We start from the raw sequence: 23,447 nt of genomic DNA on the forward strand, positions 1-23,447 counted from the left end.
GAAATCGGAGGCCCAGAAGTACTTGCAAAGTATATGTAGGGCCCTATGAAATCTGTTTTATTTTTTGCCAAATTCCGTTTTTTCCGTTTTAATGTTTTTTTGGAATCCCGTTTTTAACCTTTCCACTAATTTTACCAGAAAAAAGAGTGTCTTGTTTATGTAAATGAATCAAATGTTCACTAATTAAATAGAAATAACCTTAAATCTATTAAATAAGGGCCACAGTAACCCCTTATTAACAGTATAAAAGCACTTTATGACCATCCAACAGCAAGAATTAAGATAAATGGTCACTTATCTAAACCAATTATACTTGAGAGAGGAGTAAGGCAAGGCTGCCCGTGGTCCCCACTTATTTTTGCACTTTTTTTAGAACCGCTTGCTCAACATATTAGACAAAATGACAAAATTACTGGCATTAATGTTAATGAAATTGAACATAAAATTGCGAGCTATGGGGATGATGTCCTCCTGTATTTAAAAAACCCAGAAAAATCTCTTCCAGAAGTGATGAATCTCCTTAAAAGAATGGGCCCCTTGTCAGGCTATAGATTGAATATTGGAAAAACAGAAACTCCGACCTACAATTTAAGTTTGACCGAGAATTTTAAAAAGTCATACCCACTGAAATGGAACAAAGAATCAATTAAATATTTGGGAGTAGTATTAACAAGAGACTTAACCAAAATGTTTAATGAAAACTATAAAACCTTGCATGAAAAAATTAAAAAAGATCTTGCAAGATGGAACCTCATCCCTTTTTAAGTTTTAGTTCAAGAATCGAAGTAGTCAAAATCAACGTTCTGCCAAGATTTTTATATCTTTTTCAGTCCCTCCCGTTAACAGTAAAAATCACTTCACAGAATGGGACAAGATGATATCAAGATTTATCTGGCAAGGAAAAAGGCCAAGAGTACAATATAAAACACTACAATTACCAAAAGACAAAGGAGGATGGGGTCTGCCATCCCTGAAATTATATCTCAGCTCAGATCCGCACACTACTGTGTTGGTGCAATCCGGCTTACAATGCACAATGGAAAGATATAGAGTGTAATTTAATATCTAACATTCATTTACAGGCAGTGTTACCAGATAAAAACCTGCAGAGTTACATAGACAGACAAGAAAATCCCTGGGTATAATCTGTCTTGAAGTTATGGAAAGAAGTGATAAAGGAGCACAAATTAGCTGAGGACATTAAAATCATAAGTTGGTGCGCTTATGATTCTGACTTCTCTCCAAATAACTTAAATAGATACAAATCTTGGATAAGTAAAGGTATAACAGCCATATGCAACATTGTACAGAAAGAAGAGGTCATGTGTTTTCAGACATTCAAGGAGACCTTCTCTTTGGAACAGCAAGATTTCTTTAGGTACCTCCATTAAGACTACATTACTACCAAAAAATCAAAAAGAAAGAGACTAGAGAAGCCAGTAACAATTTCTCAGTTATATAAAAGCCTTCAGAACCTAAACACTAACTCCACTAAGTATGTAACAGAAAGATGGGACAAAGAAAACACTCTGAAGATAACAGATACAGAATGGCAGGATATGTGTTCCTTTAAGTGGAAAAGTACGGAATCTTATGCATGGAAGGAATTTTGCTGGAAAAATGTTATCTGTTTCTTTATTACTCCACATATGAAAGTAAAATATGACAATGGAAGCTCTCAGTGTTGGAGGAAATGTGGTTGTCAAAATGCAAATCATTTCCATATTTTTTGGGAATGCCAAAAAATACAGAAGCACTGGAAAGAAATACATACAGCAATACAAGATATTTTAAAGATTAAATTACCTTTTGATTTAAAAATATATATATATATCTTAATTATATCTCTCCTGAGATAAAAGGTATTGATAATTATCTGATTGCTGTTTTGTTGACAGCAGGTAAGAAGGCTATTACTAAAAGATGGATGACACCTGTTGAACCCACAATTAACAACTGGATAGATGTGACAATGGAGATTTACAGGAAGGAAAAGATTACTTTTTCAGTCAACTTAAAACAGGAAAAATTTAAACGGCATTGGACAAAGTGGGTGCAATATGTTGGGCCTCTGAGACCTGATTTTGTAAACATTACACAGTGAGGGAGCGCTGGTTTCGGCAATTTTGTCAATGACCATGTCTTTTTTCTCCTCTTTTTAATACATGGTTGTTGTCTTTTGCAAATTGGAAGATGAAAACTGCCATTTCTGTTTTGATTGGACTATTTTTGTTTCTTCCTTTCTTTTTTTTTTTCCTTATTTATTACTTTTTCTTTTTTTCTCCTGCTGTATCACTTTCTCTCTGGATGTAAAAAGTTCCCTTTTCTGGTTCCTTGAGTAGCCAAAAAAAAAAAAAAAGAAGAAGAAGTCCAGAAAATGCATGTCAACAAAGACCTGGAATTTGGAGGTATGTACACAAAGCTCTGTTGGACTGACTGACTATGCATAATCTTGTGAAAATGTACCATTCCACCTCCTTACATGTAAATGTAAAAATTGTATTACTGGACAATAAAAAATAATAAAAAAATAAATAAATAAGGGCCACAGTTGGCCCAGGAGCCATTGTTTGGATAACCCTGATATAAAATAATTATAACCAGTGTAACAGTCACATATTTCCAACATTTCAAGACACTTCAGGTGTATAATCACATCCTAACTGATGTTTATAATGTAAAAGAAGAAATCCTTCTGTTTTCTCAAACACAGTGATAGTAACTTAATAAGAAGGTCACATTAAAGTTAAATGGTTAAAAGTAAACCTGTTACCTAAACTTGTATTTACTCTCACAGTCTGTAACAGTGCATGCAGTTTGATGCTGCATTGTGTTTTACTCCTGATTGTAGTGGTTCTCTCCTTACCTCTCTCCATCCTCGCTGTCTGTCTAATCCAGACATGTGTTGGGTCCTTAAGCAACCAAAGGGAACTACAGTATCTACAAGAAAATTATTAAGCTAACTGTTACTTGAATTCAACATCATTCAGACTGTTGGACTTCATAAAATCTCGACTCCGTCCAACTTGATTTTGAGCCTCTGAAGGGTGAGCGGTGTGCCTCACGTGAGGTGAGGCACACCGCTCAGGTGGTGTGATGAGGTAAAATAACTCAAAGCACAGATGAGTTTTCTTGAAGGTGCAACATTAAGTCCCACGGTACTGGCCCCGTATGGGGCTACGTGATATTTGCTGATGTTTCATGCAGCTGCTTTGACGAGCTGTTATTGTTTAGGAGGGGGCGGGGTGAGTGAAGGACAAGTTGTGCCCCGCTTTAGTGTTCCCCCGGGGGCATATTCCTCAGATACACGTTCCTCTTTCTAAAAAAAACCACAGCATTTCAGTCAAATTCATTCAATTTCCGCGTTAAATTGTAAATTCCATTTTTATAGGCAAATTCTGTAATTCCGTCCGTGATTCCGTTTTAATAATACATTAGTAATACATTTTTAAGACCTTTAAAAATCGTATTTATGACATTTATGAGATTTTAAGAGAATTTTAGACATTTTAAGGCCTTAAATTCAAATGATTGGATTCTAGACATTTTAAGACCCCACGGATACCCGGCAAGCAGCATAAATTGTAATAAATGACACTTAAATAAATTATAAAACTAAACTACAAAAGAGAAGTATTTACAAAGCAAAGTGTGATTAATGTGTATGTGAGAGTGTAAGAGAGAGAGAAGAGAGGGAGAGAAGGCAGATGAGGTTCTCAAAATGGTCAACCAGAACAAAGAAGACAATATGGCCAAAACACATATGTGACTTTAAAGATGGTGGACTGAGAAGAAAGAAAAGCTCAGACTAAGGAGTCTACAAACTTAAGAGACCCAGTGGCTGGACTTTGATTTTAACGGAAGTCACACCGGTTTTTGTTTAAGTGAAGTGCACTGTAGTGGACATAAATGGACACAGCAAAGTAAATCAACGATGCATACACAGAGACAAAGACAACAAATGTAGCTTCCAATGAATTGACATGAAATTCTTCCTACAGCTAGTTCTGCTCAGATACAGCCTCTACCTTGTGATCACTGTGTGTGATTATAGTCTGGTGTCCATCTGAGACCAGGAGTGAGCAGAGATCAGTTCATTAACTTTCCTTCCACAGTTGGGCTTGTCTCCAACAAGGGACAAGTCTTGTGGCATCAAGATTCAGATTTAGGATGATAGCAGGGCTTGTATCGTCCTTCTAAGGAGAGAGAAGAGTTGTGTGTTTCAGATAGTGATGGGCTCTCTGCAGCACCCCTGTCTGGATGACGTCAAAGGACGGAAAGGAAACTCTTTGTAATCGCCAGGCCAATCGCTGACTGTGCCAAACATCACACAGGCTACGCGCTCTTCCACCTCAGAGTGTCTGATCAGCTGTTTTTATGTCTGTGGGCTTAGTTAGACCAAACAAGAAGTATCTGAGCTAAAACAACGCTAAAATGAGCCATTTTACACTTGATCGTATACAGTTGAGGTCAAATTATCAGTCCCCCTGTAAAATTTTAAGTTTTTTTCAAGATTCATGCAAGTGTTTTTTTAACAGAGCAAAGAATTTTTAACACAGCATTTCTGAACATAATAGATATTTTTCAAAGGCAGACATTATTTTCATTCGTACACATTAACAGCTTTTTCAGAAAAAGCAAATATGACCAGGGTCAATATTATTAGCCTTTCAGAAACTGATCTTTTAGTCGGGCCATAGCACAAACCACTGTTGTGCAATGACTTTCTTTAAGTTTGAAATGCTCAAAGCTTGTAAAATGAAGTTAAAACCAAGGGTCATTTCCTAGTTTTCACATAGTATAAAAGCCTCAGTAAGGGTTTGAGCTGTCACTTGAGAAGGCACAATGCCAAAACCAAAGAAATCAGTTTAGACTGGAGAAAAAGAATTGTTGATGCTCACAAAGCAGGAGAAGGATTTACAAAGTTATCACAGCATCTCCAACTGTCAAGAACTGAAGTGAGAAGTATAATTAAGAAATTCAATGAGAGCCACACAGTCCAGAACAAGCATGGCAGAGGCAGGAAGAGAAAGATTTCAAAGACCCTGGAAACAAAACTAGTGAGAGATGTGTCTAAAGACCCCAGAACAACTGCCAGCACACTGGTAAAGGACTTGACAAAGTCATGAATTGTAGTCTCACTAGAGCCCTGCACAGGAATGGACTGTGAGGTTGCAGACTAAGAAAAACTCTCCCTTTTGCAGAAGAGACACCTTCAATCCAGACTTAAGTCTGCTAAGGACAACCTGGAGAAGGATTATGAATACTGGAAGTGTGTCCTTTGGCCAGATGAAGCTAAACTAGAGCTCTTTGGCCATAGAGACATTGGTGATGTTTGGAGAAAGAAGGGAGAGGCATGTCACCCAAAGAACGCTGTCCTAACAGTGAAACATGATGATGGGAGGTTTATTCTTTGGGGACGCTACAGTGCATCTGGAACTGGAAACCTTGTCAAGGTGGAAGGAACTATGAAGAAAGATAGGTGGAGATTTTGAAAGAAAACCTGAAGCAGTCGGCAGCAAAACTGGGACTGGGTCATCACTTTTTTCTTACAACACGACAACCACCCAAAACATACGTCACTCCTGGTGAAGAACTACCTTCAGAAGACCAATGCGAGTGTTACTGAGTGGCCTGCACAAAGCCCTGACTTAAATCCCATTGAAAATCTGTGGGGTGAACTGAAGATGAAGGTCCATGCCAGTAGCCCATCGAATCTGGAGGAGCTTGAGAGATTCACCAAAAAAGAATGGGCTGGGATTCCTCAGAGGACATGTCAAAGGCTTTTTGAAAATTACAACAAATGACTGCATGCTGTTAACCAGCAAAAAGGAGACACTGTTGACTACTAGCACCAGAGGGGCTAATAATTTTGACCCTGGTAGTTTTTGGTTTTTGTGGAATATTTTCATTTTTTTGTGCAAAGTAACACAATTTTAGCATCCATAATGAAAGTTGGATGTTTGAAGAAGCTGTGTTCAAATTTCTTTGCTTTATTAAACAGCACTTGAGAAACCCGTTTAAATCAGCGACATTTTCATGGGGGGGTTAATAAATTTGTCCTCATGTGTAACAATAAGTGCTGAGCAGTTAAACAGTGATATATACACCAATACAAGTTCAACTAGTGAAGAAGAATTACTGTCGAGCTTTAAATTAAAATCAGATTAATCAGAGATGATAAATCGTCTAGTGTGTAGTGTGACTAAGCCTTGGATTCAGACAGCAGAGTTTGAGCTACAGAGAACACAGAGACACTGAGGAACCTGACCACAACCTAAACCTGAACCCAGGATAGAGCGGTTCAGTGAATGTGGTGTTGAAGGTGTGGAGGTGGATCAGTCTGTCAGAGGAGATTCTGTAGAAGGACAGAGAGCCAGCAGGATGGTCCAGATACACCGCTACTCTATCAGAGGATGAAGAGGAGGAGGAGGTGTTTGTTTGACTGTTGTTGTGAAGGACAGAGTAACCATTATCAGAGCAGATCAGACTCCAAGACTGATCATTAAATCCAAACACACATTCATCTTTGTTTCCTCTGTGTGGGTTTCCTCTGTAACTCACTGATACATAAACCCATCCTCTCCACTCGACCTCCCAGTAACAGCGACCAGTCAGACCAGTCCGACACAGCAGCTGATGACAGTCAAATCTGTCTGGATGATCAGGATATGGTTGATCCCTCTTCACACATGTCACCATCCTGTTGTTGTCAGACAGATTGAGTCTTCTGTTCACTGTGTTTGCGTCCACTTCCAGCTCACAGGCGTCTGATGGAGAGAACGAGACACAACACAGCTCACGGTTATCATCTGATCATTCCTAAACAAGGTTACTGACAGAGTCAAACTAACATTTCATATTCAGCCCTGAATCCCGTTCATCAGCCCTGAAATTCAACTTCCTGTTTCTATTTGAATGTGAACAGACCACAGTGAGCTGCAGCTCCACAATCACAGACAGACACCAAACAGTTTAAAGTTCAGACATTTCTATGGCTTTGACTTTAGATTCATGTGTTTCATTTCACCCCCTGTGCCCACTGTGTGGCGCTATATTACATCCACCAATACTCAACAGCACACATGATGGTGCTGTATGTGGATAATGAGCAACAGGATGAGATAGAAGCGTCTGAAATGAGATTCTTCAAGAGGGAGTCTGTGCCTAGGGTATAGTCACACTAGGCCATCCGTACCGTGCCTGGGCCCGTTTCAGCCTAAAGTCTGGTACGTTTGGCTAGTGTGAGTGCAATCGTTCCGTACTTCGGCAGGGCACGCTTTGTGGCCCCAGCACGGATGGACAAGTTGGACCTAGGTACGGCACGGACGCAAATGAAGGAGCACAAGCGCGGGAATGTGACGTAGCGTGAAGTAACAACAAGAGGACCCGCTTGAGAGAGCCCACCAGGCAGCAGCTGCATGCTAGAGACAGCAGGATCCCAGTCCAGTCCACATTTCTGACCAGTTTCTGGCAAAGTCAGGCTTTAACGACTGTAAGAGGTTTTTTAGTTTGTGAAATAAAGCTTCTTCCCTTGATTGAGTCACAAACAGCAGCTCACAGGATAACAAACACCTTTCATCCTCCGTGCGTAAAGGAGAGTGCCAAATATGCAGACAAGTGTGTGCCGGGGTTAACCACACGTCTGATTTAACCTCTCTTATTATAAAATTATAATGCCATACTATCATCCACTGAATTAACTTACCTCTAATTCTATACCATGTTATCAGGAAGTGAAATTGGGGTCTTGATAGTTGACGTTTGTACGGAGCATCGTTTATTAATACTGTGGCGTTTTCATTTCCAGCTCTCATCAGATGGTTAAAATTGCTCGTGTCACCATCTAAAAAATTTTTAACTGAACATTTAATCCTGCTCTGGACACAGGCTGTCCTGTGACATGAGAGCTTGTTTGGTGAAGCAATGAACGGCATCCAAACGCAGAGAGATGCACAGTTCATGACACGTAAAAGAATTCCAAGGGGGTTCAGATAGTACACGGACATGCAGAGGAAAGACTGTAGGGGCTCATACAAGTCAAAAAAGTTGGGTTTTATTCAGCACAAGTGCCTGGAACTCTTATCAGGCTCAAGATTAGATGTTGTGAGCTATAATTCTCCACTATGAACCGCTTTCTCTCTCCCTCTCTTTCTCTCTCTCTCCTCACTTTATAGTTAATGTAGCTACTGATTCCAGGTCAGGTCAGATATCATATAAATCTGTTGCTATTTTACAGCCTAAACAACAACATGTATGTATATTGAGTCACCAACACGTATAAATTCATCAACGGTGGATACTTCATGTGATGACGTCAGCGCGTGACGTATCCATGCCCAGGCCTGGACGCGTTGAGCAGTGTGAGTGCGGGCCAAAGGGGGGACAGGGAAGGGGTGAAATGGGCTTCGGCACGGTTAGAATACGGCACCGTACGGATGGCCTAGTGTGAGTGCACCCTTAGAGAGGGGGAGGAGGTCAGAGTAGAGCTGCTGATCTTCACAACTAAAGGAGTCGGCTGATCAGTATCCTCTTGGTCTCCTCCCTGTGGAGGTCTTCAAGACCCGTCCAACTGGGAGATCAGATCAGATCAACTTTATTGCCTCACAGAGTGAGAAATGAGTCTGGGGCTCTTCACCCATGCTGCAGCCAGAAGACAAGATTCAACAACATAGACACTGGAAAAACCTCTGGGCAGACCCAGCAGTCCGACTGCGTCGGTCACAGAGAACTACAGCTGTGGTGGTGGTGCAGCAAGTGGCATACTTTAAACTTTGAGTTTTAGGTGGTGAGCACATTTCTCAGACTGTAGACACGCTCTCATAAATGAAGGTTTTAATTTAAGATTGAAGGAATAGTTGGATTTATGGTTTATTTTTGGCTCATCTGTGATCTGTGAGGATGTGATTGTCACATCCAGATGCCCTTTCTTATTTCTTTATTGTAATTCATTAAACTGCATGCAGTGTTTGTTAGTTACGCTAGACTACCAAACGTTACACTAGAATGGACTAAAGTTGTGCAGACATCTCTTGACACTCGTTGTTAAAGCGTGCCGTAACGGTCAGAAATCCTGCAGAGCAGCAAAAACATGCAGGGCTCTACAGTGTAGCCTTTTAACATATGGAGAATCAGCTATGGTCTTTAAACTACTACATCTTGATATTAAAAATATTCTTATCAAAGTCAATGATATCTTAAATGGCACAGTTCATATTTACTAGTTTGAGGACAGGGATTGTTCTCTGCTGTCACTGTGTAAAAAATGACATGAGGAGTAAATGCTGTGCTGCTGTGTTCATCTTTTCTCTCCATACCATCAAAATGCAGAACCCCAAAGACTGTTCTTTGGATCAGTTATTAAGGCCTTTACAAATTAAGGATGATGCAAATAAATGCCACGAAAATGCGAGTAATTCCGTGAATTTTGTTGCGCCTTTCTATGCACATCAGGAGCAATGCGATTTTGTGAATAAATTATGCTCTCAAGTCTCTCAAGTCATTTTTGCCAGTCCCAAACCCAGATAAAGGAGGAGGGTTGGAATTGTGATGTTATAAAAACAAGAATCGACAGAAGCAAGTTCATTTGTAGTTCTATATATCTTAAAGATCTTTTTACTCACTTTTTGTCTAATGACATTTTCCCTCTCTCTTACAGCGTCCATTACAATGAAATGCATACCCAGGTTTTGCAAATTAGGTGATGACGTCATTTAGAGACTTCTGGCGACTTTTAGGACAGCCTATAGCTACTTTCCTTACTGAGGAGTTGGCAACACTGGTGACGTCCCTTTCACACTCATTGCGGAAAAGTCTGTTAGGGCTCTGATACTACCTGTCAATCCGGATCAGAGGTGGTGCGAGATCGACCCCCCATTGCAGAACGGTCGCTTTCATACAGAACGGCGTTGCGGAATGAAGGCGTAACAGACACGGAAAAGAGAGGCAGTGTTGAAGTAGCTACTGTTTCATTCACTGTGCCAGCTACATTTGCTAAGAGGAGGGGCGGACTTTCATTCATTTTATGTTAAATAATACCAATACTAATAATAAGAGCACAGCTGTGGTTTGCTGTGAGAAGAGTTAACTCCCTCCACAGCGCACTGTTTGGCTTACCTGTTTCTGCTCCAGACTGATAACAGGAGTAATTTAATTGACTAAAGTCCCGTTAGTTTGGACACAGCTCCACCTGTGCTTTAAGCACTTTTACACTCACATGGACATGTCAGGCTGCCTGCTGCCCATCTTTCTCTTTACCAGGCTACATAAGAGAAACACCACAGGCACTGACTACAGACAGATATGAGAAGAAGACAAACATAATGTGGTGTTGGAGAGGAGCACATTTGTGCTTCTCTGTCTGCCTTAAAACTCGGCACCAGCAAGTGTTCTGATTGGCCAGATGTCTGCTCATTGGAACAAAACTTTGAAAAAAATCAACCACCGTTCGAAAAAATATCCACCTCAATTTCACTTGACGAATTTACATTGCTGGTGTGGAAGCTTGCATTGACTTGCTCCATGTTAAAAAAAAATATATATATTTTGTGCAAATTATTTGAACAAAAAAATAGCTTCTGGTATGTATGGGCCTTGAGTAGTGAAAGGGTGCTTTAGAAATTGAATTCTATTAATTAGATCATCTTTCATGATTTTATATGAACAATATTAAAGAAAGGAAATGAAAAAAGCTGATTGTAAAACAGTATGATGGAGTTTTTAAGACCCCATGGGTCAAAATGACAGACAGTAAAAAAGTCTAATCCAACCTGTGAGGGACTGAGCCGTAGTGTTTCCCTCTCCTCAGAACTCTAAAACTGTTTCTGTTTGATGAATGTCAGTGATTGTGAATGTGGACGTTAATACTCTCAGACCCAAAGACTGAGATGAATTCAGACACAGCCTCAATCATTGTTGGTTCACATCCTTACCTGATTGAAGAGTCAAATTCATCATTATGTTGTCACAAATCAAACATTCAGACACTCACACTTGTTTAGACCTGGTTTCAGTCTGTGCTGTCCACCATGGTCCAGCCTGGAGGAAGAAACAGAGCCAGTTTAGACATCAGGGATGGGTCAGGAGAGATTCAGACACTTTCATTCTTCATGTGACTTTATTTTCCTTTAGTTTTTCACTGCTGCTTGGTTGTTATGTAGGACTATCACCAGGTGGTGACAGTAACACATCTGAGAGCTGTTTGATAACCATCATTAAATCACCAAAGAAGAAGAGGGCTCATTTGAGTTTCAGTCAAATTACTGCCATTGACCTTCTAACAATGATTTTCCTCTAAATTCCTATCCCTCTCTTATACATATACTTGGGCAAAAATCAATATGGCCATATATCGACACGTGCTCCTATATATATGTTTATCAATACAGATATTTCCTACTGTTTCCACTATCCTATCAAAATGAAGGCATAAAACCCCTGTAGAGCTGAAGTGCTGAGAGCCAGCTTTAGTAGCTAGTACCAGTCCGTCTCTCTGAGTCTTTCTGTCTGTACCTCAGTGTCTCCAGTCTGCAGTGTGGATCCTCCTTTAGAGTAGACAGTAGATTCTCTCCTTGTTCTCCTGGATGATTGTAGCTCAGGTCCAGCTTTGTCAGACAGGACGAGCTCAGGACTGAGGCCAGAGAAGAACAGCCTTCCTCTGAGACCAAACAGCCAGACAGACTACAAACACAGAGAAATAAAGATGAATAATAAAGGTTCCCAAACACCATTAGATGTTGGAGTATCAGTACAAAATCCAAGAGAAATCCCTGTCCAGTCCATTGTCAGTCTTGTTTATTTGTTGCAATTTTTTTGGGCTTTATAGACACAGGAATAAACCATATTTTTAAACCTATTCAGTTTACAGCAAGGAGCCCTGAACGTCTTACCAGAGGACAGCAGTTTTTATTGTGGATGTAAAACATGAGAATGATCACTGACCATCTTAGTGGACTGTTAAAAAATAGTCTTTAGGGATGTGTGATTTTGAGTTTCTACTATTTACACAGACAGGTTCTCAAACCATACTGTGATCCCTGATTAGGCTCTCTAAAGCCAAGTTCAGACCAAAGATTCGAGAATGAACTGAATGTTGCAGCTTGAATGAATCCGTCTGATGTAGTCGCCAGTAATTCAGCCTGTCAAGTCATAGAGAGCGGGTTTTAGAACTCAGCAAGCAGAGAAATATCAAAAGGGAAATATAAATCTCATTCTGAACAGCTATATATGCCTATTCCATCAGATACTCGTGCTATTAATTTAAAAAATATCTCTTTTCTAATCAATCCTCCTGGTAATCACTTATCACCACGCAGCATGGTAACAAAATTTAACGGCCCATTTAAACACTAAAATACTTTTCTAGATCAGTCTTGTTATAAGAAAGATATCAACTGACATATTCAGCTCCTACATTCTTGAATTTCTCATCCCATAAAGAGCAGTGCTTCCTACTTATGACTGCAGCCAAATAAAGGAGAACCTTTTCTTAACCCTCGCTCCCTTGTGATTTTTATCTACATCTGTCCTTGTTTGTCCTGAAAACAGACATGCAGAAAGGTGTTACTAAAATAATCATTTTTCAACATTTTTTTTACATTCACTGCTTCAAATCTCTTCAACAACTTCAACCCTGACCACTAAAAAAAATAATAATAAAATAAAATAAATTAAATTCAATGTTACACCCTATTTATGCCAGTTATTGTACACCATGTCACTGGTATTTTTTATGGTGATAAAACACAAAAACACCATAATTCCCATATAAAATGATCTAGAAAAAAAACTCTTTTTTTCAATAAATAGAATCTGGGCAATGCCAATGATGAGTAGTAAAATTGATTTTGATGTATTGAAATTTTTCTGTAGTGCCAATTTCCATATTTTAGCTACATCTGTCCTTGTATGTCCAGAAAACAGACACGCAGAAATTTGTTAATAAAATACTAATTTTTCTTTTTTTTTTTACTTTCACTTCTTCTGATCCCTTCAACAACTTCAACCCCGACTACCAAAAAAAAAAAAAAAAAAAAAAATTTAATTCAATGTTACACCCTTTTCATTCCTTTTTTTGAGCCTCGTTCTCTTTCAAATCATATGCGAGCGAATGCATTTGTTCATGTTAGGTTTATTTTATGTACAGGCATAAAGAATCAGAGGATGTATGTAGGATATGAATCACAAACACGTGCATTTCCACCTCTAACCAAAATGTGACCACAAATATGCCAATCACGCACATATACAAATTTACTGCATCTTTGAGATATGATATATTCTTACCTATTGATCAAAAGGACCCGTGCATCCTCATGCATGTAAATCCACTTGCTATGAAGTGAGGGCAACATTGAAATTGTCCAAATGTCACCCCTGCAGAACTCAGAGGTAAAATTTTTTGCCTGTAAACACTCCACTTACATGTCCGGCGGTAAACATAGACGCAGATTCTCACCCAAGCACACATGTAGGAGCACACAAACTTTTCCTTACACATGTAGCCCACTCTCAGACATCCATATCTAGTGGCATGAATCGGTTCATTTAATTCTGATGATGTTTAGTGGTTGAAATAGCACTCCGAACGGCCTGAGTCCATGGAGGGTAAACAATGTCTGCGTTACCGAAGGGATTAAAAAATACACTGGCGCAATCTGAGGGATCACTGTGGAGTGGTGAAATTTAGATCCCTGGTGATTGACTGACTGCAGTAAAACAGTTGTTATAAGTTGTTTTGGTGCCATAGACACACAGTCAAAAAACGTGTTTTTAACGGAAGTCTATGTGTCCGATTTCAGACAAATATGGGTTGATGGAGCTATTTTGTGTCAATCAAGTTCCGTGGGTGACGTGTTTTTTTTTGTTGTTGTTGTTGTTGTTTTTTATATGAAGAAAAATAATAACTTTGGCCAAATTTTATGCCTCAATCTATAAAAATGTGACTATCAACTCAAAAAAATGATGATAGAAATGATGAATGTCCTGAAAATGGACATGGTAGGATCCGAGGGTTAACAATGTTTCTATTTAGATTTTTCACATCTATCTGCTTCTTTGAAATAATTAGGACAACACTGATCTTTTCAATGATTTAACACGAAAACTTCCACCTGCCAAACCCGTCTCCTCCATCAGCTGCACAGCAGGCTTAACGGCTGATGGAGGAGACAGCAGAGTTTTCAGACTGAGATTTACATGTGGAAACTTTAAAAAAATAATACAGTCCTATAAATTCATTTCCAAGGAGCAGATATATGATAAAGGAAAATAGAAACAACCTTTCTGAAAAGTCTCCCCGTCTTCAGCTGTGTTTGTACTCAGGAAGCGCTGCACTTCCTGTGATAACCCATGAGAAATCCAAGGCTGTACAAGCCTGACTTGTTCATGAAAAAATAATAGCTTTCAGCAGATATCTTCATTATGACAAGCGTGAGCTAGAAAAGCATTTTTGTGTTTATATGTGCCATTAAACAGGGCTGCAGTAATGCAAAACTTCTGCCATAACTCTGTCTCCTTCAGCAGCTGCATCAGGCTTTAATGCACAGCTGACTGAACGAAGTTTCTTTGGAAAAACAAAACAAAAAACAAAAAAAAAGGATCGATGTGATCATTTCCAAAAGGCAAATAATGCAATAAATAAATAAATGAAAGGTTAATAGATTATATAGCCTAGTTTGCAAAGGATCGCTCTTTCCTGCGCATGGACAGGACAAGCAGAGCTTTATGAGATAATCCATGAGATTTTAACAGGCTGCATGAGCTAAGTCTGTCTGGAAAAAATATTTTTCTCAGCAGATATGTTTATTATGACAGGAGTGAGCTAGAAAGGATTTTTGTGTTTATATGTGCCAAGAAATTGCATAGCTGCACGATGTTGATGACAAGAAGTAATCACACTTGCACACCCGCATGTGATATAAAGGCGTGATCATGTCGACAACAACAAAACACAAAAGCTGTAAATGTGCAGTACTTTTCTCTCTTTAAGAGACATATTTATTGCACACTAACTTAGATAAATCTCTTTAAAGTGAGTGACTGTGAGAGTCATTGCCATGGAAAAGATGAATCGTCTCATTCAATCGCAGCAGTATGAACTAGGAGTTGTTCAGAGCACGCAGAGTGGAACGTTGTAAGCAGTTGCAAGTTTCAACTCGTCTCATTGCGAATCTTTAGTCTGAACTGGGCTTAAGACAGCCAATTTAAAAAACTTTTGGTCAACACAATGAACTCTCAGGCGATGTAGGAAATGTACCCATTGTTGTAATCTGCTACATAAACTCTCTACATGTGTGCACCAGGCCTCTCCAAGTTCTTCACTGCAGGATTTCAATAAACCGCCAGAGATGCTGCCTGGTCCTGGTGCCTTACCAGGGCAGGTGAGTGAAAAAATCTCTCCACAACATGCTGGTCAACAGTCACTAGAGAGTTGGGTGCAGGTAAAATGTCCAGAGCTTCTTTTTGTTCCTGTGAGAAGTCTCTAGTTTCAAACCTGCAGTAACAATCCTTTAACTCATGGGGAGATGTTCCTCATCTTTTTCATTGAGTCCCACAGGTTTTTGGAGTTCCTACATCTTTCTGATTGACCCTGAATTTCCATATACAGCGTGTGCCCCGCAGACCGCCAGCAAATCGAACTGCAGAGCACTTCGCTCCCTCTCTAGTCTATCAGAGCATTACCATAGCCTGCGCTCAAGACCGGCAGCGGCGCGTGCCTGGAGCGCCACTCCGCTCCACTTCGTTTCAGATACACAGCAGGTCTACTTTCAGCGCCAGCCGCTGCCAAACCTCATAAATTCACTGTCGTTCAGAAAGCACCAACCATGGAAGTCACAAGTGTAGAACATCTGGTTCTTTCAAAATAAAACACAATGCACAGACTCCCGATCGTAAATCATCACTTTATCAACATTACGTCTTATCCTGCAGCGAGAGCAAAGGGTCACCACGCTACAGTGGCACCTTTGTCGAGGAAAAGTTACGTTTTGGGGAAATTTAGCCAAAGAATTTTACATAAAACCACTCTTCCTGATGATCAGGGCTGCACGCTGCAGCACAGTGCTCTAGACCCGCTTCCAGTGGGCGAGGTCACTTGCCTTTCGGTCGGAGCAAACCCTCGGCGCGCACGCTGTATATGGAAATTCGGAGTGAGAGACTTTGATGCAGTTGCCATTGTTGTTGCACTCACCTGAGAGAGTCCAGTCTGCAGTGTGGACTCTCCAGTCCAGAAGACAACAGCGTCACTCCTGAATCCTGCAGGTCATTGTTACTCAGGTCCAGCTCTTTCAGTCTGGAGGACTGGGAGCTGAGGACTGAGGACAGAGCTCCACAGCTTCTCTCTGAAAGGTTACAGCCACTCAGCCTGTAAAAGACTTCAGGTTAGTCTACAGAACACTTACAAAAGACATGACATTTTAGTTGGCAAACATCCTGACCTGAGAGTTTCCAACGCACACACTGGATTCATAAGGCCACCACAAAGTTGCTCAACTCCTGAATCCTGCAGGTGGTTGTTACTCAGGTCCAGCTCTCTCAGTCTGGAGGAGCTGAGGACTGACGACAGAGCTCCACAGCTTCTTTCTGAGAGGTTACAGACACTCAGCCTGTGAAAGACTTTGGGTTAGTCGCTACAGAACACTCTGAATAAAACACAAGATACTTGTACAAAGAGGATCAGCGCTCATTGAAGAAATCCCTAATCCATTACTATTTGCCTCCACTAGTCAAATGTGCAGACTGATGGGTAGTAAGAAACCCGCACTTCACCAGGGTTGTCAAGTGGGAACCCTTCTTCGTCAGTGTTTTGTCCAGTTAGTCCCACGACACCTCCAGAGGGCTGAACAGTGATCTCCAGCATCCCAGAGCCACCCCCCTCCATGCCAACTAGGACATCATAATACCTATCTTATCGCATGACTAACACAGCTTCAATAGCATGCCACCTTCAACAGACTCAGGCTCCGTACATGCAAGCTCCAGGTAGTGACAACGCTGATTCTACCTTCCTTAACACCACTCATGATTACAGTGCAACAATTATAGTTCAAAGATAACACAGAACTTAAGAGTACAAAAGAGAAAATGAGAAAGATTAGAATAGAGTGAGAGAGGGAGCTTAGCAATTGGGTGAGGGAGGGAGAGAAACACACAACCCCACCTGACGTGGCTTTGTGCTCTACCTCCCTCTACTTCCTCATTTTCACGAGGGAGAGAAAAAAGAGCGGATTAAACACACCTAATGGATAGTGGAGTTAAGGGGTTTAATCAGCCTTCATTTTTGCCCCAGCTGGCATTACTCCTTCTCATGCAAATCCACTGGTTGGTCTGAGCTGTGTCATCTCCTGACATCTCCTTAACTGTCTTTCGCAAATTCTGTACCTGCACTCCCAGCTCTCTAAGTTTAGAAACAGCTGACCTTGCTACAAACCCTCTACATCCCACTTCTACTGGACATAAAAACTTCTACTCACAAGACATGACATTTTAGTTGGCCAAATTAATAAGTTGTCACATCCTGACCTGAGAGTTTCAAGTGTAGACAGTGAATCCAGAAGTCCACCACAAAGTTGCTCAACTCCTGAATCCTGCAGGTCATTGTTGCTCAGGTCCAGCTCTTTCAGTCTGGAGGAGCTGAGGACTGAGGACAGAGCTCCACAGCTTCTCTCTGAGAGGTTACAGCCACTCAGCCTGAAACAGAAACAGAGGTAGAAATCATTTTGTTTTTCTAAATACGGACTACTTTTATCAGTGCAGTTGTGAGTTCACCTACAGAGCTTTGTTGGAGGCTTTGACCACTGGCAGCAGCCTCAGGAGAGCCTCCTCTGAAGCAGAGTATTTCTTCAGGTCAAACACGTCCAGATCTTTATCTGATGACAGTAAGATGAAGGCCAGAGCTGACCACTGAGCAGGAGAAAGTCTATTTGTGGAGAGACGTCCTGATCTCAGGAACTGTTGGATCTCCTCCACTAGAGAACGATCATTCAGTTCATTCAGACAGTGGAACAGATTGATGCTCTTCTCTGCAGACAGATCCTCACTGATCTTTGTCTTGATGTACTGGACTGTTTCCTGTCTGGTCTCTGAGTCACTTCCTGTCTGTGTCAGCAGACCTTGTAGGAGATTCTGATTGGTGGTCAGTGACAGACCCAGGAGGAAGCGTAGGAACAAATCCAGGTGTCCATTTGGGCTCAGTAAGGCCTGGTCCACAGCACTCTGGTAGAACTGTGTCATTGTAGATCTGGCTGGTGTTTGTTCTTCTGCCATCAGATTGACTCCAGAGGTCTGGTCCACAGCACTCTGATGGAGATGTTTCCGTTTAGGCTTGGTTTTAGAGATCTTGGATGGTGTTTGTTCTTCTTTCATCAGATTGACTCCAGAGTTGATGAAGGTCCGGTGAACATGAAAAGCAGCCAGAAACTCCTGAACACTCAAATGGATGAAGCAGAACACCGTATCCTGGAAAAGTCCTTTCTCCTCTCTGAAGACCTGTGTGAACACTCCTGAGTACACCGAGGCTGATCTGATATCGATGCCACCCTCCATCAGGTCTGATTCATAGAAGATCAGGTTTCCTTTCTGCAGCTGCTCAAAAGCCAGTTTTCCCAGAGACTCGATCATCTTCCTGCTGTCTTGACTCCAGTGTGGATCATTCTCAGCTCTTCCATCATACTTGATGCTCTTCACTTTGGTCTGAACCACCAGGAAGCTGACAAACATCTCAGTCAGGGTCTTGGGCAGCTCTCCTCCCTCTCTGGTCTTCAGCAGATCCTCCAGAACTGTAGCAGTGATCCAGCAGAAGACCGGGATGTGGCACATGATGTGGAGGCTTCGGGATGTCTTGATGTGAGAGATGACTGTGCTGGCCTGCTCCTCCTCTCTGAATCTCTTCCTGAAGTACTCCTCCTTCTGAGGGTCAGTGAACCCTCTGACCTCTGTCACCATGTCAACAAACCCAGGAGGGATCTGATTGGCTGCTGCAGGTCGTGTGGTTATCCAGAGGCGAGCAGATGGAAGCAGGTTCCCCCTGATGAGGTTTGTCAGCAGCACATCCACTGAGGTGGACTTTGTGACATCAGTTAGGATTTTAGTTTTGATGAAGTCCAGAGGAAGTCGACACTCGTCCAGACCGTCAAAGATGAACACGACCTGGAACCCGTCAAACCTCCAGAGTCCTGCGTTGTTGGTTTCAGTAAAGAAGTGCTGAATGAGCTCCACCAAGCTGAACTTTTTCTCTTTCAGCACATTCAGCTCTCTGAAAGTGAATGGAAATGTGAACTGGATGTCCTGGTTGGCTTTGCCTTCAGCCCAGTCCAGAGTGAACTTCTGTGTTAAGACTGTTTTCCCAATGCCAGCCACGCCCTTGGTCATCACTGTTCTGATTGGTTCATCTCTTCCAGGTGGAGCTTTAAAGATGTCTTCTTGTCTGATGGTTGTTTCTGGTCTGTGTGCTTTCCTGGATGTTGTTTCGATCTGTCTGACCTCGTGTTCATGGTTGACCTCTCCAGTCCCTCCCTCGGTGATGTAGAGCTCTGTGTAGATCTGATTCAGAAGGGTTGGGTTTCCTGCTTTGGCGATCCCCTCAAACACACACTGGAACTTCTTTTTCAGGTTAGACTTGAGTTTATGTTGGTAAACTGGATCAGGAGTTCCTGAAAGAACAAGCAACAAATGATGTGAATGAGCTGATCCTGCAAAAAGTTGTAATCTAAAAGACCGTTTCATCCAAAAATCTCATCAGATGTTCAGTAGGTATGTGCACAATCTTAAAGCAAAGTATGGAAATGTAAACCTCCACTTCATCTTTCCATCATCTTAAATCTACGTTTTGTTTTCACTTAGAAAAACTTACTGTTCCACAGACGGTCAGCCAGCTCGTTCTGTTTCATTCTCCTCAGGAAGTTCTCTGTAATGTTCAGAAATGCCTCTCTGCTGCTCCTCTGCTCTTTATATTCACCAACCAACACCTCCTCATCCTCAATGAGACATTCTGGGTTATCCTGACTCAGAGCCTTCTGAAATCTCTTCAGTTCCTTCTTCATAAAGGTGATGATTTTTTCCTCCAGCAGCTGGAACACAAAGAGAATGTGAATATTTAGAGGACAGCCTGTGTTTGATCAGACAGACTGAAAAACAGTTTATCATGATATCTAGATAGATGTGCTCCACTGTAAATGATGATGATGTACACACCATAAATATGGAGTCCAGGTCTGTTCTATGCTGATTGGATTGATCATCGAAGAACTCTGATGTTTCCAGCTGACCTCTGTAGAAAAATATCAGGTTTAAGGACATTTAATGACAGAGTTTGAGAGGTCAACAACATGGCCAAGTGTAAATGTAGGAGGTTTAAATGATATTCACATTTAATATGGTATGGATGTTTGCTTATTGCCAGTGATCAATAGCTCAATAACTAACCCCCTAACACCTCTTACTTCAACCCCATTGGCTCTAAGGAGGTTTCCAAACACTTGGCAGTTTGCCAAAATAGTGTTATGCCTTAGACAAGGTAGGAAAACATTAAATATTTCATGAGAACTTAAGCGCAATCATCATACTATGAAGAAATTTGTGGCTGATTCAGAGCACAGACGGGTTTGTGCAGATAAAGGCATAATAAGGGTTCTGACAGACAGATTCATCAGATTAGAGCAGATGCTAAAATGCCGTTACAAAGCAGCAAACAGGTATCTGAAGCTGCTGGTGCCTCTGGAGCCCCATCAACCTCAAGGTGTAGGATCCTCCAGTCATGTATAAACCTACTATTCGGCCGCCCGCTCCAATGCTCACAAGCAGAAACAGTTGCAGTGGACCCAGAAATACATGAAGACTCATTTTCAAACAGTCTTGTTGACTGGTGAGTGCCGTGCAACCCTGGATGGTCCAGATGGAGGAGTAGTGGATGGTTGGTGGATGGCCACCATGTCCCAACAAGGCTGTGACGTCAGCAAGGAGGGGGCGGAGTCAGCAAAGTACACAGAGTTTCTGACTGACCACTTTCTTCCATGGTACAAAAAGAAAAACAGTGCCCTCTGTAGCAAAATGATCATCATGCTTGACAATGCACCATCTCATGCTGCAAAGAATACCTCTGTGTCATTGTCTGCTATGGGCATAAAAGGAGAGGAACTCCTGGTGTGGCCCCCATCCTCCCCTGACCTCAACCCTACTTAGAACCTTTGGAGCATCCTCAAGCTAAAGATCTATGAGGGTGGGATGCAGTTCACATCAAAACAGCAGCTCTGGGAGGATATTCTGACATCTTGCAAAGAAATTCAAGCAGAAACTCTCCAAAAGCTCACAAGTCCAATGGATGCAAGAATTGTGAAGAAGATATCAAAGAAGGGCTCCTGACCATGACCATGACAATGACCATTTTCAGTTCTTTAAAACCTTTACAACAAAACTCTGCTGTGCATAATAATGTGGAACAGTACATTTATTTATTTATTTTATTTTATTTTATTTTTTTAAGTTATCATTGGGAGGTTTGTTCAATAAAATTTGAATTAATTTCTAATGGTTGATGACTTGAAAATTACTGACTGTCATTTGCATCGACCATTTAGGACAATCAGAGAAAAATATAATTTGCATAATAATTTGGGACATGGTGTAGAGCAGAGCTAAAGCAAGCCAGCCCCACCTCCAAGCACGCCGCACTGACGTCGAAGCGGTTTGCAGGGTGTGATCTGCCGAGGGGATTTACCCCTTCAGCTACCGATACTCCCCCTCCATGATAATTTTTTTCACCCCACAGGGAGAAATATTTTATTCCTGCCTCTGCTCCAGCTGTCTAACTCTGTTACAGTGGTAGTCTAATGTCAGCATTTACTGTATGACTTAAACATTTACAACACAAGATCAAAACTTTAGATTTACAGTGCCGTGAAAAAGTGTTTGCCCCCTTTGTGATTCCTGAGTTTTTGCATATTTATCAAACTTAAATGTTTCAGATGGACTCAATGTTTCAATGTCACTGGCCACACCCTGACCTGATTACCGCCAGATTTGTTGAATCAAGAAATGACTTAAACAGAAGCTGTCAGACAAAGTGAAGTAGGCAACAAGATCTCTGAAAGAAACATATCATGCCACAATCCAAAAAAATTAAAGAACAAATGAGAAACAAAATGAGTGAAATGTATCAGTCTGGAGAAGGTTACAAAGCCATTTCCAAGGTTTTAGGAATCCAGCAAACCACAGTCAGAGCCATTATCCATTTACTTTAGAGTAAACCGTTCACGGGGGCGCAGACGGTCGAGTGGTTTAAGGCACTACCCATGCATGCGGGCAGCCCAGGTTTGAATCCGGCCTCTGGCCCTTTACCGCACTCCCCACTCTCTTTCCTGTGTCCGAGTATATCCACTGTCCTTCCTCTATTTAATAAAGGCATGTAAAGGCCCGAAAACATTAACAGTAAGTGTTTTATTGTTACTATCAACTTTTTACCATTAAAGAGGTACATCTGACTAAAAAAATTAAATCTCCAGCGACTCAGGGTTTCTATCTGTCAAGTCTGACACGTCTCTGTAGTGTTTCATATGTACACAGAAGAGCTTTATCAAGAGGAGAGACACAGAGAGAGAGGACAGCATCTAGCTATAATTTAGGTAGCCAACATAAATTTGGCTCACAAAAAACAAAAAAAAAAGACAAAATAACTCTGCCAGCCAGGCATTTCAACAGGTATCCCAGGTAATTGCAGTCAGCCATTTTCAAAGGCTCTGCCCTTTCCCAGACACTGTCTATAGAAGGTTTACCAGATGGATGTGGAAAGCAAATTCATCTGACATGTCAGAGTAATAATCAGTTTATACTGGATCAAATCAATTTGAACCAAATCAATACTGAATTTTTCTGTATTTGCATGCCTCATTTGAGAACAAAATCATAGCTTGTGAATCAAGATTCAATCAAATTGTCTTGGGAAGGAGAGATTAACACTCCTCATCTACAAGTATACATACATATTATAATAAACATCAAATGTCCATTTCACTGAGGTTACTCAGGTTCATGTGGTTAAAAGACTCCATGTTTTCACTCATGGACCTGAAGGCAGTTTCCTGTCTTAATACTCACTGAGCTAGAGCTCCATCTATGGGTCAGAGTCAGAACTGCATCTAAATATTTCATCACATGTTGGCTCTAACCAGTGCTTTAAGTGGTCCAGTATGCAGCAGTACGCAGTACCAGCACTTCTAAATTTTGCCCCATGGCATACCGGGACTTCTTCCAGCTTACCGGCAAGTACCGGTACGCTCTCCTGTCCTCTCCACAGCTACAGCTTTAATGGATGATTCATGACTACATATAAATAGATGCATTCTGTGGCACACGTTGCTCTTCCCACTGTGAAGTTTTTATCTGAACACGAATCCAGGTGTGCTCACCTGCCACTGTTGGAGGGAAACCAGAGATTATTTTGTTCACCTCTCCTG

The 23,447-nt window shown here is 41.2% G+C and overlaps 1 protein-coding gene across 2 annotated transcripts in view; it reads right to left on the reverse strand.

The window, feature by feature from the left end:
• Window positions 1-2,715: 2,715 nt before the first annotated feature.
• LOC121506171 (protein NLRC3-like) overlaps window positions 2,716-23,447 on the reverse strand; it is a 30,284-nt gene continuing 9,552 nt past the window's right edge. For both annotated transcript variants that reach the window (XM_041781813.1, XM_041781814.1), the window contains 9 exons: window positions 20,191-20,266; window positions 19,850-20,066; window positions 17,771-19,649; window positions 17,521-17,688; window positions 16,437-16,604; window positions 16,190-16,363; window positions 11,512-11,679; window positions 10,991-11,037; window positions 2,716-6,770 (listed from right to left, as the gene is read on the reverse strand). In XM_041781813.1, the coding sequence (XP_041637747.1) occupies window positions 6,238-6,770; window positions 10,991-11,037; window positions 11,512-11,679; window positions 16,190-16,363; window positions 16,437-16,604; window positions 17,521-17,688; window positions 17,771-19,649; window positions 19,850-20,066; window positions 20,191-20,266 (3,430 nt within the window). In that variant the 3' untranslated portion in view covers window positions 2,716-6,237. The remainder of the gene's footprint in view (window positions 6,771-10,990; window positions 11,038-11,511; window positions 11,680-16,189; window positions 16,364-16,436; window positions 16,605-17,520; window positions 17,689-17,770; window positions 19,650-19,849; window positions 20,067-20,190; window positions 20,267-23,447) is intronic.

Source organism: Cheilinus undulatus, linkage group 24 (assembly GCF_018320785.1).
Source record: "Cheilinus undulatus linkage group 24, ASM1832078v1, whole genome shotgun sequence".
NCBI lineage: Eukaryota > Metazoa > Chordata > Actinopteri > Labriformes > Labridae > Cheilinus > Cheilinus undulatus.